This window comes from Anoplopoma fimbria, chromosome 12 (assembly GCF_027596085.1).
Source record: "Anoplopoma fimbria isolate UVic2021 breed Golden Eagle Sablefish chromosome 12, Afim_UVic_2022, whole genome shotgun sequence".
NCBI classification, from domain to species: Eukaryota; Metazoa; Chordata; class Actinopteri; order Perciformes; family Anoplopomatidae; genus Anoplopoma; species Anoplopoma fimbria.
In genome coordinates this window covers 4,836,363-4,849,966 of record NC_072460.1, presented here as the reverse complement: position 1 = coordinate 4,849,966, position 13,604 = coordinate 4,836,363, and the positions used below count along the sequence as shown (strand labels likewise).

General features: G+C 42.4%; 1 protein-coding gene across 1 annotated transcript in view; it reads left to right on the top strand.

Moving 5' to 3' along the window:
• The window catches only part of prex1 (phosphatidylinositol-3,4,5-trisphosphate-dependent Rac exchange factor 1), a 77,185-nt gene that overhangs the window by 37,799 nt on the left and 25,782 nt on the right, over positions 1-13,604 (top strand). Inside the window, exons 11-17 of the mRNA XM_054608830.1 lie at positions 2,033-2,133; positions 3,776-3,879; positions 5,046-5,095; positions 7,064-7,139; positions 7,539-7,611; positions 10,515-10,660; positions 13,077-13,169. Coding sequence (XP_054464805.1) covers positions 2,033-2,133; positions 3,776-3,879; positions 5,046-5,095; positions 7,064-7,139; positions 7,539-7,611; positions 10,515-10,660; positions 13,077-13,169 — 643 coding nt within the window. The remainder of the gene's footprint in view (positions 1-2,032; positions 2,134-3,775; positions 3,880-5,045; positions 5,096-7,063; positions 7,140-7,538; positions 7,612-10,514; positions 10,661-13,076; positions 13,170-13,604) is intronic.

Here is a 13,604-nt window from a genome sequence, read left to right as displayed (position 1 = left end):
GCAGATATTCCCACAAATCCATTATCCTTGTCCTCTACTCCTTCCTGTGTGGCTGAAGGCTCTCTCTCTCTTTCTTCATCGCTCTCTCTCTCACACACACACTCATCATATTGATTTCCATAACAGCTCTCTGTCCAAAATCAACCTGACTATTACGTAACATCCACACACACACACACACACACACACACACCAACATCCCCTCACATTCAGTCCCCTGTCAATGCCAATTTACAGCCACCGGCTTTGACATGAACACACAGAGAGACGATAAACACACAACAACACTAATAATGCAGGCATGAAAAACACATTCTTTGTTTTCCCAATTATGGTAAAATATCCTTTTGTGCGTCAGGCGGACACAAAGGACCAGTGACAGGTGGTTCAAGGTTTCCACGGTTCTGCATGATAATACACACACACACACACACACACACACACACACACACACACACACACACACACACACACACACAGCAATCATATGCATGTGATTGGTCTGTATATACACGTACACCTTGTATGCTTTTCATTAACACATTTTAAGCAACTCATACATCCGTCGCATCACTGCCAGAAAGCAAATCCACACATGAGCGCAGATTTCTCACATGCTGGAATGTTCATGAACACACACACACACACACACACACACACACACACACACACACACACACACACACACACACACACACACACACACACACACACACACACACAGACACTAGCTCTTTCCAATTCACTTTTCATCATTATCTGGGGAAGTGAATTTTCTCCTTCAAACATTTGTTCAGCACAAACTGGGCGTGACGAGAAGAGAGCGGAGCTGAAGCGCTTACATTTCAACAGTTAATGCACGTGCAGTGTCAAAGCCCAAGGGATATTTGTAGCAAAGAAGACAAAAAAGGAGAAGCCTATTCTAAAGTTTTCTATGAATATGCACTGTACTGCAGATGCACTGTCTGTACTTCTGGTGGAAGTGGATCCATTCTGACAGACTAAATGGCACAAAAGACCTTGGACCGTGTCAAGATGTTGCCTTGTGGCTTTCAGCCTCAAAATGGATATATTTCACCGGTTGTGTCATGTGAGCCTAAATTTAGCAATCAGAGCCACAGTCAGTAGTGTATGACAGTGGTTGTCATACACAAACGAAGCATTGGGTTAAAACCAATTTACCCGTCATCACCTGCACTCCTATTCCTTAGTGGGTACTCACAGTTAATACTTTAAGGTATTCCTCTTCTGCTTCGGCTTGGGCAAAATTAATCCAAAAAAACCTAATAAAGAGCAGTTAAGCTCCGTGAATCAACTTCGCTTTTGTTGGCGTTTCTGGAGGGAAACCGGAGCACGAAATCTTTACCGCCTTGGCTAGCAGTGACGCTGTCTTTCCCAAAGCAGGAACCAGAGCTCCACATTGTTATATTTCCCCAGTGGTGGACTCCGGCACGTACATGTTAGCTTTGACAACTTATCAAAAAAGTCGATCCTCAATGACCTCTGCAAAAATACAAGGAAGTTGCTTTGGCTTATCATGATACCAAGATGCTGTTTTCCACTGAGCTGCAGTGAAATCTCTCACTCAAGTAGATATATCAGCACATCTATACACACTGTAGGTGTTCTAAGGTCTTTGTATACTGTAATATGACTGATACATTAAGATTAGGTTGAGCAAGATGTTTCTCAATGTTTCTTCACATTTTATTTCTACACTTTGTGTTCAAGAACTTATCCCTCAGAACAATGGAAGCGTTGCAAGTTTATACAAGTGTGTAGTGGGTCTTCTTTAATATTAGCCACGAGCATGAGAGGCTTTATGAATGAACATGAAAGGAACAGCAACTTTAAATCCAATGCAAAATGTTGCGGCATTGTGTGCACCCACGGAAATTCCGTGCAAAAACAGCACAGCCAGGGGCCCCGTGCCAAAGACGGTGACAAAATCAGAAAAACCAAACCGCGGCAACGGATTACCACTTTGAGAAACCGTGCCTCATCGCATGCTTCTTTGTCTTTGTGTTCTCAGTGAGTTTGTGTCGTGGCTGATGGAGAGCGGAGAGATCAGTAAGCCTGACGAAGGGGTCAACCTGGGACAAGCCTTGCTGGAAAATGGCATCATTCACCACGGTGAGACGAAGCAAATCCTTTATTTCTCTCTCTCTCTCTCTCTCTCTCTCTCTCTCTCTCTCTCTCTCTCTCTCTCTCTCTCTCTCTCTGTGTTTGTTAAACCTCCTCGTAAACATCATCTCCCATTCCTTTATACTTTAATTTTAATTTGCATCTTGAGGCTCTTTGCAGCTCCCCTTGTCATGTTTTCAGTCATCTCGTCCTCTGGTCTTTTGGCTTGTTTTCCAGCCTCTCTTTTTCTCTGATTCATATTCTCCTTCTATACTTGTTTGACTCATTCTTGTTATGAGTGTGTACCCCACTTCCTATTGTAGCAGATAATGATCCAAAGGCATTCAGTGGCAGTAATAATTCTGGAAATGTGTCTCACATTATCTCCCCTTCTCTGGTTTTCTCTTGAATGTGACATTCACCGGGCCAACGACCTGAATAATGCATTGAGCAATGAAAGACACAGACATACACAAACCTACACATAACATATTCCTGAAGGGGCTCTTGTACACAGTAAAAGCAAACGATTTATACACACCCTCACACCCTCTTAGGGAAATTTGCTGAGACACAACCTCCACATTCCATAATACCTGCGGAAAATCCCCTTGAAATCCTCCCTCGCGGTAGCCTCTGACCACAGAGAGGTGCAGTGATGACACAAAGGGCTCTGTGGGACGGCAGCGAGGCTTTGTGGGCAAACCTCGTGGGCTCAGTCCCGGCGGGCAAAGTGTAGGTGTCACCATTTAGTCAGGGAAAAGAAAACAGTGGCAAATCAAAGCTCTCCATCTACCCTTCACAATTGTAATTCAACGTGACGCATATAAAGACATTTTATAGTTCGGCTGTACACGTTCGAGCCGCTTAAATCACGCCAGCTCGTACTTGAATGTTAGCAATTTTGACATCTCCCTTGCTCCCCCCCAAAAAAATTTCCGCTATCATCTTGTGTGCTTTAAATTCCACGTATGACACATTCAATGACTTGATTGTGTGCTGCCTTTGGGTTTTATGAGGACATTTGAAGTCTAGACTGAGAAAAACCAGCAGCTTGTTTGTGCTCATGCCAACTTGTTGGTGAGATTTCACTGTTCGCTTCTCCAACAGGCATCTGTTTGTGTACGTGTTAGTCATTATCCATTCTCTGTGTTGGATTGATTAAAGATAAAAAATGTTGTTGTTGTTGTGTATTAATGTGATTACGGAGATTCTATTGGAATTGGCAGCTGTTGGCTGTGCTAAATATTTGAAGCTCATGGCTTACCCGACACAAACAGAATTCATAGAAGAGGTTTTCCTCACAAACTTCTTGCCTCTTGTCTGTACTCAAACCCTGTAATGATACAATTTGTAAAAAGTTAGAAAAGATTACATTGAAAATCGAATGTTTCCCTGTATGTCCAACATAATAGACTTACATGTTTGAAAAAGGCCGAGACAAAGTCATGGCAGCCTGAGCTTAGCCTCACTATGCAAAATGTCTTCAGAGGTGGACTCAATAGAAGCATGCTTTAACTCTGACAACAAATATTGAGTAAATCATTATACATCTGCATGCGTATATTCATAGTGGAGGAGAAGTACTTGAAGCTTGATAAGTTGTGAACCTATCTTATGCTGACATCATCTCCTTCTGGTGTTATTTCAGTGTCAGACAAGCACCAGTTCAAGAACGAGCAGGTGTTGTACCGATTCCGCTACGATGATGGCACCTACAAGGCCCGCAGTGAGATGGAGGACATCATGTCAAAGGTAACTAAAATCAAGCATCTGGATATCTTCTTGTGTTTGATCGAAAATGTAAAAAAAAAAGATTAGGAAAAAGAGATTTAAGCTGTAAATACAAAAAAAAGGAAAAACAGATAACCGTCATGTGTTTGAAAATTGCCTGTATACGTTTAGTCATATAAATTATCTTGCAAATTTGTAAATTGTTGAATAATTCAAAAATATAATTTCAAATACCATGAGAAAAGAATAATAGCAACATCATCATAGACTCCCCCTTTGCTAAAATCATAGATTGCGTATAAGAAGGGGGCTTTGTGTCTCTGCGATGTCACCTATTGGATTGCAGACTGACTTTTTGAACCTTTGAGTTGGTCAATTTGGTCGCCATCTTGTTTTTTTTGCAACCTGACATGAGAGGGTGGAGTTGAGCACAACTGAACGCTATAATAGGTGACCAAATGGATTAAAATGACCTGTCATGAACTGAAAATTCACTGTGAAAAGTTCTAAGACAAAAACTCCCACACCGACCCTGGCAATCACAAGGTAGCCACGCCCTAAAGCATGCCCTGCTTTATCGTCTATTTAATCTAAATGGGACCATCATTTATTAAGTGAACATCATGCTTTATTAAAGAAGACCTGAAACTAGCCATGAAGACCATAAACTCATGTTTATAATGTTTACTGAGGTAATAAATCAGTGAGAAGTAGGGTCATTTTCTCATAGACTTCTATATAATCATACTTCTTTTTTCCCTGATGGCCATTAGAAAGAAGCCGCTGGACTAAAATGTGCCAATTGTATCTTCTTTCCAAAGATACATTATTGAATATAATATTATTGTTTAACATTATTTTTTGTACATTCATACAAGCATAAACCTTTTGTGACTGGTTTATACAAATGTTCCTACTCTGGAGCCTATTATCCCTTCTCATAGAAAAACTGAATATAAATTTGACAAAAAGGACATAAGTTTCAAAGAGACCAAAGACAAAGGTTGGTTATGTCGGCCTTCCTCTGCTCTCTTTTTATATGTCTATCCTAAAACGATAACCCTGGGCTAACACTCTCTTTCACAGCCAACAGTTAAATCTCTTGTCCTGAGGCCATGCTTGTACTTGTTTACCCAAGGTGTGTGCGTTCTATGAGTCAGCACCTCCCTTTTTTCTTCTTCTCTTAGGGCGTCAGGCTGTACTGCCGCCTTCACAGCCTCCACACGCCTGTCATCAAGTAAGTACCTGCCCTTCCCTCCTCATATACCCCCCTTCTATGCTAATGTTCCCGCTCTCCAGGTGCACGGATGCATATTCATGAAGGGTTCACATTCGGCCCACGTCACCCTTTCTGTCATGACAGAACTAACAGCAGCACAGCCAGGAACGAGAGCCCCTCAAACCTCTCTTTTCCTCCCCCCCAGCCAAGCTTTAGCTGCTGCAGGTTCATGTGTACCATTATCCAGTTCAGGTGGAGGATGCCAGGCTTTCGTGACTGGAGGTTTATACGAGGTATCTCTTGAAGGATTAAGGAGAGCCGCATATTATGAGCATTTGTCTCTTAATCCTTACAGTGTTGTGGGTTAGTTGAGTTTATGTTGGGGGATTTTTAAACACGAGTTTAGTGGGAGGCTGAATGATGACTGCGGACATTTCTCTCCTTCATGTTCTCTACCTCCTTCACACACATGCACACACAGACACACTCGCTCACTTTCTTATTTACATATGCACTACACATAGTTACACTAGTTATAGTGCATTTGCACACATAAACACGCCCCATCCTCTGAATGTTTTACTTTATATCAATATACAGTTCTCCATTAGTCCTTAATTGTTTTTTTAAACTAAATCTTATTACCATTCAAAACTTGAAGTCCTAAAACTATGGCCGCACGTGAATGATCTCACTTTACGAAAATGTTTCCCATCTGAAGGTCAAAGGAATAGAAGTACAAATTTATATAGAAGCAAAGAAAATGCATATCGTCTCCCTCTGACACCCCCCTCAAAAACACACACACATATACACACACACATTCTATGTCCACTGCAGTCCCTCCCTTCCTACTCTTACCCCCCTCACCCCTCTATCTATCCCAACATCAGTCACTCGCTGATTGAAGTGCCCGGGGTTGCCATCGCCGCAAACAAAGAGCTTTTGGCGCAGAGGGACAAATCCTATTAACATACAAAGGCAATCCCTCTGCCCTGCCAGCCAGATATGATGTAAAGCGCCACTGCTTTTTTTTAATCCATCACTAAATTGCCATTGTTAGTAGCAGCCATTAATTATAATGTTGGAGCGATGGATGTATTGCCTTTAATGAATCATAAATGATTACAAGCTGGGCCTCTGTGTTATTAAACTTTGTGGAGAGACAAAGCGCGCACCGGTTTTGTAACGCAGTGAACAACAACAATAATGATGATAAAATAGCTATAAACCTAATAAAATCAATCTTGGGAATGTCACTGATGTCTCATGCTGTAGATGACGATGCCCTCCCTGATGCAGAAAATCATAAATCAGCAAACAACGTCTGGAAGCAGCTCATTTATCACGCCGTTTTAAGGCGTTGTCCACCATATAAATCAGTGCACTTCTAATCCACATCCGAACTTAACAGGTATTTCTTTACTTGGCTGTCATTCTGAAAGCGGCAGTTTACACTATGGGTGTTCCACTACAGGCACACCCCATGTCTTACTCACAACAGATGATTAAGACATGGGGTTATCGAATATACCGTTCATTTGACAGGCCCATGACACATCTGTCGAGTCACACTGCCAACCACACGTCTGCAGCGTTTCCTGTTTCACGTGTTTACATGTCAAGCGGGTTGGTCCATAGCGGCTGCTTGTGAAAAAAAGCAGTGAATGTCAGTCGTTCTTGCGGCAGGATTAAGAAAACTGTAGATCAACAGACTGCAGTCTGTGCAGGTGTAGCAGATGTAGTGCTATACCTCTAAATACACTGTTCTCATAATACAGATTATCAGACACACTGCTCCTGAGCTGCCTGAAACGGCGATGTTCTCTTTGTCGCTCAAGAAGGGCAACATTACAGAAACCTGAGAGACACTGTTGGGTGTTGTTGCTGTTGACCACAAAGAGGCCACAGGCTGTTTTCACCTTTCCACAATTGCACTGTGAAAATACAATTTGTCAATGCTTTTATTTTTTTTTGCTCCTTTAGGGACAGAGACCACCATCTGAAAACCTTCAAATCTGTGGTGCCTGCCAGCAAACTGGTCGAATGGCTACTCTTGCAGGTGAAATAAACGTCTCTTATACTTTCATTTAACCTTGATTTAAAACACATAACACAAACAACAATAACTGTCATTACTGTAACTCTTTCTCCTGTCCTTTTACTATTGGGCTATATACTACTTGTCAGTATTTTACTTTTGCTGAATTGCATTTTCACTATTTCTCAGTCCTTCCATTGCAAATGACACTAGCCACTAGTTTCACAATCAAGGACAAACAGAAACAGTCTCCCAATCGCTCATTGTCTTTATTACACTAATATTCATTAATCACCATCCTCACTCCGGCCATCACACAGAGAAGCTAAGGCCAGCGGTGCAGCAGCCCGCTGCGTATTAGCAGGTGTAAACAGGCATTGTAACTGACCGACTGTGTGCGTCACTGATTTGGTTTCCCAGGGAGACTACTCGACCCGAGAGGACGCGGTGACGCTTGGCGTGGGGCTCTGCAACAATGGCTTCATGCACCACGGTCAGTTCAATTCTCTTATCACACACACGAGCAAAGACAAACTGACTATTTTTTTTTTTTAATTCAGTCTGATTACTCAGCATGAGTGACATGACACGTGCATGCTGTTATTCACAGCCTGTTGTTGTGTGACTTGCTCGTTCCCCCACTCTTTTCCCCAGTATTCTCTTTTATGAGCTGCCCCCTCCTTACCCTGTCAGTTCTTCTCTCCCTACCCACAAAAATGCAATATCAGCTTCTCCTCTGTCATGCCGTCATCGCTTGAAAATAAAAAAGTAAGTAAAACTTGCGCACCTGATCCAGCCAAGTCTCGGTAACCTCACTGACCACATTGTAGTGGAGCGGCTTTGGCTCTGTCCTAGTGTGTTTGAACATAAACAGCATTAGCAGTGTACCCTAACCAGAGCTGTTTGGCTTAGCTACATGGCTGTCTGGGTCAGCCCACCGAACCATGACCGCTGGTTGAGGCCTAAAATTGAATCAGCCAGCTCCATTGGCATACAAGTTCATTATGTGCAAAGCGAGACCCACTTAAAAGAAACACTTAATGGTGGAATACTGAGGAAGTAACATGATGACAGCACTTCCTGATGCATATAGCGACGTTTGCAAGACTGAAATCTAAGATGCAGGAAAATTGTATCTGTCTTTTGAATTTAAGTGGAGTGGTTGAATTCTCCCGAAAGATCCTGGAGATCCTTTAAAATAAATACTGCAGTCGTCCTAGGAGTGAATAACATTACCTAAACTTAGTACCGGGGTTAAACTAACACCCAGGTACTATTTCTGGAGTTGCTTATTGACATGTTCTGCATCTCTAGGTACAAAGTGATAGATCAGATCAGAATGGAAACAGAACAAAGGCTTAAATGTACACACAATGTACAAATCTCTTCTGAGGCTTCTGTCACGCTTATTTAAACACACAACGAAACTCTCAGAGGAAGTGATACGGTGACTTTATTCTCACTTTTAAATTGCCTGATTGGCACTCACACATACGCCTTCCTCCCTCCACCATCTGTTGGAAGGTGTCACCTGTTCTCCCTCCTCTCGGCCCCTTCTTTAGGGTGACGACCTTTCTCCTCTCAGCCTCTGTGCACTCTCCTCCGGTCACTCTCTTTAGTCCTTAGTAAGCACAACTGCTCTCTCTTCACCTGGTTCCTCATGACCTCCTCTTCTCTGTGTGTCTGCCCTTGTCTTGCTTGTCTTTTTATGTCTTTCTGGCTGTCTGGATGTATTTGTTATAAAGGTTACTGGTGGATGGTGGGAGTAACCCACTGACGATAGATAACACAGTAAATGTGCCTTTCATCTGTCCTTACCTGCTTACATCATTCATCTACACATCCGTTGTGAACACCTGTTACATTTTACACTTCAGGCACCGAACACACAGGGCACAATTTCCATGTCTCCTTCATAAGTCCTGTTATAATGCAGGGTTGAATGTCTCCTGAGCCAAAATGTCGTTAACAAGTAGTTATTCATTTGACAGCTTTAAATAAAGAATACCAATAATGAAAGTAGCAGTGCGTAATAATGATTTTTTTAAACCGCAGATTTCCCTTTCAACCACAATATTCCCATATACAGCATTAAGAGTTATGTAATTCAAAACCAAACAATTAATTCATTTTTAAGTATTTACTTTTAATACTCCTTCAAAAGTGACAGAATGAGTCTGAAACACTTAAGCACTTAAATTACGCTTTAGCATGTGTGTGCGTAACAATGTTTCCGGAGTAGCACTCCCTCCAGTTGAATAGGTGGCGTTAAGGTATTATGTGACCACAGCCTCCGTGACTCAGAGGAAATAACTCACGATCGGGCTTCGTTTGAGTTGGCGTGATGGTGTGTGTGTGTAATCAGTTTGCTTTTGTTCACCTGAGGGTGCCAGATGCTTGCCAAACCTCTGAACAGCTGGGTACCTTCGGCTCTATGCGTTGCCTGTGCAGGACCCATTTTACAGTTTCCTACACCTAAGATTATGAGATTTGGGCTGGTATGACACAAAGAAGATAGATATTTGCCTTATTCAATCCATCACAATAAAACCTGCCTCCACATCATGGCTTTAGTCCAAGTGTGACCATCACATGTCACGGTCATTTTAGGCATGCTTGCACCTGTTGCAGCAGAGGCAGTGTCCAGCAAATGAAAACTGACAAAGGAGAATTTATTCACTCTGTGTTCTAAAGAAAGTCACAAAATCAAGATTAAAAATATAAAAAAAGGCATCTTTCATTCAAGAAAAGTGCTCTTGAGCGCAATAAATGCTTACCTACTGTAACTGAGGGCCTTATTCCGGTGGCTTAGCTTCTTATCAGAGAAACAATAAACAATCGACAGTTTGTTTAATGAAGTGTGTTTTTGGTTCATGCTCAAACTGGCGTGACTGGAGAAGCTTCCAAATTAGAAGAGCCCCATGTGTTGGATTGGGGCTCAGCCCAACAGTGGGTGTTCTAAACACACTCAGACACACTGTTCCTCGTGTCCTCTGGAGGAACCTTCCTAGGCCAGATGTGGTTTGGCTCCAGATGTTCCTGTTAGCATCATTAGCTAATGAGCTAATTAACCGTTTTGCTTGTATGTGTGAAGATGTCCACACATTGAAGTGCCAGCTTTATGGGCAGACACTCTTGTCTCTCCACAGGTCTTTGAAGTTTCAAATGACGTGCCATCATGTAACACACTTAACATTTACAAGTGCAAGCACAACCACACTTTAGATTTTTATTGAACGTGCATCAATGGATGCTTTAAGCTAATGCGATATGCATTTTCTGGTCTTTAATTAGCACCACTTTACTTAACTTTGAACTGAGACGTAACCCATTGCAATTAGATTATTTCAGTCAGTGGCTTTCTGATCACACGCTGTGTTTGTTTTCCCTCCTCAGTCTTGGAGAAGAGCGAGTTCAAAGACGAGTCCCAGTTCTTCCGTTTCTATGCGGACGAGGAGATGGAGGGAACCAGCACCAAGAGCAAGCAGCTCCAGCGCAATGACTTCAAACTCATCGAAAACATCTTGGCCAAGTCCCTGGTGGTGAGCTGGAACACAGGCACACACACACACACACACACACACACACACACACACACACACACACACACACACACACACACACACACACACACACACACACACACACACACACACACACACACACACACACACACACAATCACACATCTATGTTTTTGTTTCCTTTTGGAAGAAAACAAAAAATCACTGTTCAGGATTCTGTGATGGATTTAAAATCTAACAAATCTATCCACATTATCTGGATATGCGTCCCTCTTTCATGCAGATAGATGCTCAGACATGTGCGGGATACTGCATGTGTGTGATGATATAACAGGACCGCATTGTACTGTATAGCTAATGAACTGAAATACCAGCATCTACTCTATGCTTCACTTGAGTTTATTGGGAGCTGTGCACGTGTGCGTTCTTCTCTCCGATCTCCAAAGCTAAATGTAACTACCCCCCCCCCTTGTCCCCATGGGAGCGGTGACTGCTTTGATGTCAATGAACACCTATTGAATTTGCTCTGATCCGTATGCATCTTAATGAGCGTCCTGTGGAAATCCACTGTACTGCCCAAGACGAGGTCCCTTTTGTGTTTCTGCAAACACTAGAGAATAAACTACCGAGACTACTAATGAGAGGTGACAGCAGCTGATTCTCGCAGTTAGAATTACCGTGCAATAGTCTTCATTTGAAGATTTCATTTTAGTGCACAACCGTGAAACAGGGCGTAGGAAGTGCAAGTGGGCCCAGTTTGGATTTTACCCCTCTTTACTGCATTTAAAATGGCTTGCTAGTCAGGGCTTGTGACCTTTCCTGTCATCCAGTCTGGGAAACCAAAATATATATTTTACTATCCCTTATCTAATAAAGTAGAGCCTTAATGTAATTTAAATGCAACATTTTCCCACTTGTCCCTCCTCATACATCCTCTCTTTTAGTGCCGGCATTTTTGGGTTAATTCTTATTTTGTATCCTCGGTGATAAAAAAACATTTATGACATGACACAACAGGTGCTGGGAGAAAAGAGTGAAGAGGAAAAACCCAGAAAGGAACAAAAGTCAGAAGTGAGATGTTTATGCACTGTTTACTTTGTCACAAGCTGTCCTCCTGCCCTGTTAGGTAGAGAAGATGTTTTTATCTGAAGTCTAAGAAACAGTGTTAAAATATCGACATGTAGATCTGGTTTAAAGCTTCTACTATAATGAGTTTTTGATTTTAAAACTGTGTAACTGTGGAAACCTTTTTTGAAGTTTCTGAAAATTAAGTTCCATGCATGATGAGGAAAAAAAATCACGCCGCCAAACATGATGCATGTAACATGCATGCAGAAAGGTTATACGGACATCCTAAGGCCAGGTTCAAGATAATAGATTCAGTGAAAGAAAAATCACTGGATTAAAGCTCCGCAAACTTAAGGTGCAGAACACATCATCATGGGCTGAATAAGGATTTTTATTGGGCTGAACTTTTCTACAGTAAAAGTAAAGAAGCGGAATGTCCTTTTGTCATTATCATTTGTGCAATAGGACATATAGCATATAGCTAAATATAACTGATATGTATATTTGTTTGGCACATATGATAAGATCAGTGTACACTGCTTTTGGTCTAGCAGACTGTGGTTTCCAAAGGCTGACAGAAAAAGCGAACCGTTTAGTTAAGCTCATTATCTTTGGGGAAACCTAGAAGCATCACTAGCATCCCTTTTCATATCATAGTAGGAAGTAGGCTCGCTATCTGGCCTTCCACAAGAAGTGGAAGAGGTTTTTTTCCCCCCTTGATTAGGGGAGCTAATCCTCCCCTCCCGGCAATTATTGAAGTGAAGTGCAGGAACTCTTTATTTACCACAGCCTCTGATGTAACCGCAGAGATCCCCATCTTATCAGGGTCGTGCAGCAGGAAGATGGTCCCGGCAGTTTACCTAATGGAAGCGGGCTAATGTGTTCGGTGATGACAGTGTACAACTAAGCCTCGCCCCACGGGGGAATAGAATGTGAGAGGCAGAGAACATCATCAGCAGCAGGACACCTGACATGCAAAGCAAAAAAAAGATTGGAAATCGTTAAGATTCCAAACTGTGATAATATCCGTATGGATTGTGCATAGGACATACCGGAAAGAGTGCCATGCATCACCGTTATTTAACAGGAAGCTTCAGTAAGTCCTTGGGTCAATTCAGCAAGAACTTGCAGTGAACTTCTGATTCAGTGTCAGATGTACGAGATGTACGAACAAGAAGACAGTTTGTGCAAAATAGCACCGTATCGCAGTGAGGCAAATGCAATGAATATGAATATATACTGCATGTCATGACAATTATCCTGACACTTGCTCACTCGTGATGCTAAACCAGTGAAAGACGTTTTAAGTCCAACAACCAGTCACCCGTGTAAATGTGGCAGTAATTAGGTGATTTTCTCTGCACTAGATTCACCCTGAGGAAGAAGACTACGGCTTTGAGATCGAGGAGAAAAACAAGGCCATTGTGGTGAAATCTGTCACCAGGGGCTCACATGCTGAGGTAATGGCCAACACACACACACACACACACACACACACACACACACACACACACACACACACACACACACACACACACACACACACACACACACACACACACACACACACACACACACACACACACACACACACACACACACACACACACTGCATCTCCTTCCCGCCCGGGGCATTAGTTCCAGTAGGTAATGGCTGTCTAATGTTTTGACGGCTGCTGTCAGTCTGCCTCTGTCTCGCTTTGGAAGGACTTCGTTCTGATTGGCTGTAAAACCATTAGACATGCTTGACAAAAAAACTGACACACACACACACACACACACACACACACACACACACACACACACACACACACACACACACACACACACACACACACACCACTTTATTCATCCTTAGCGATTTAAAAATGCAGATAAAGCATTTAAAACCAGTG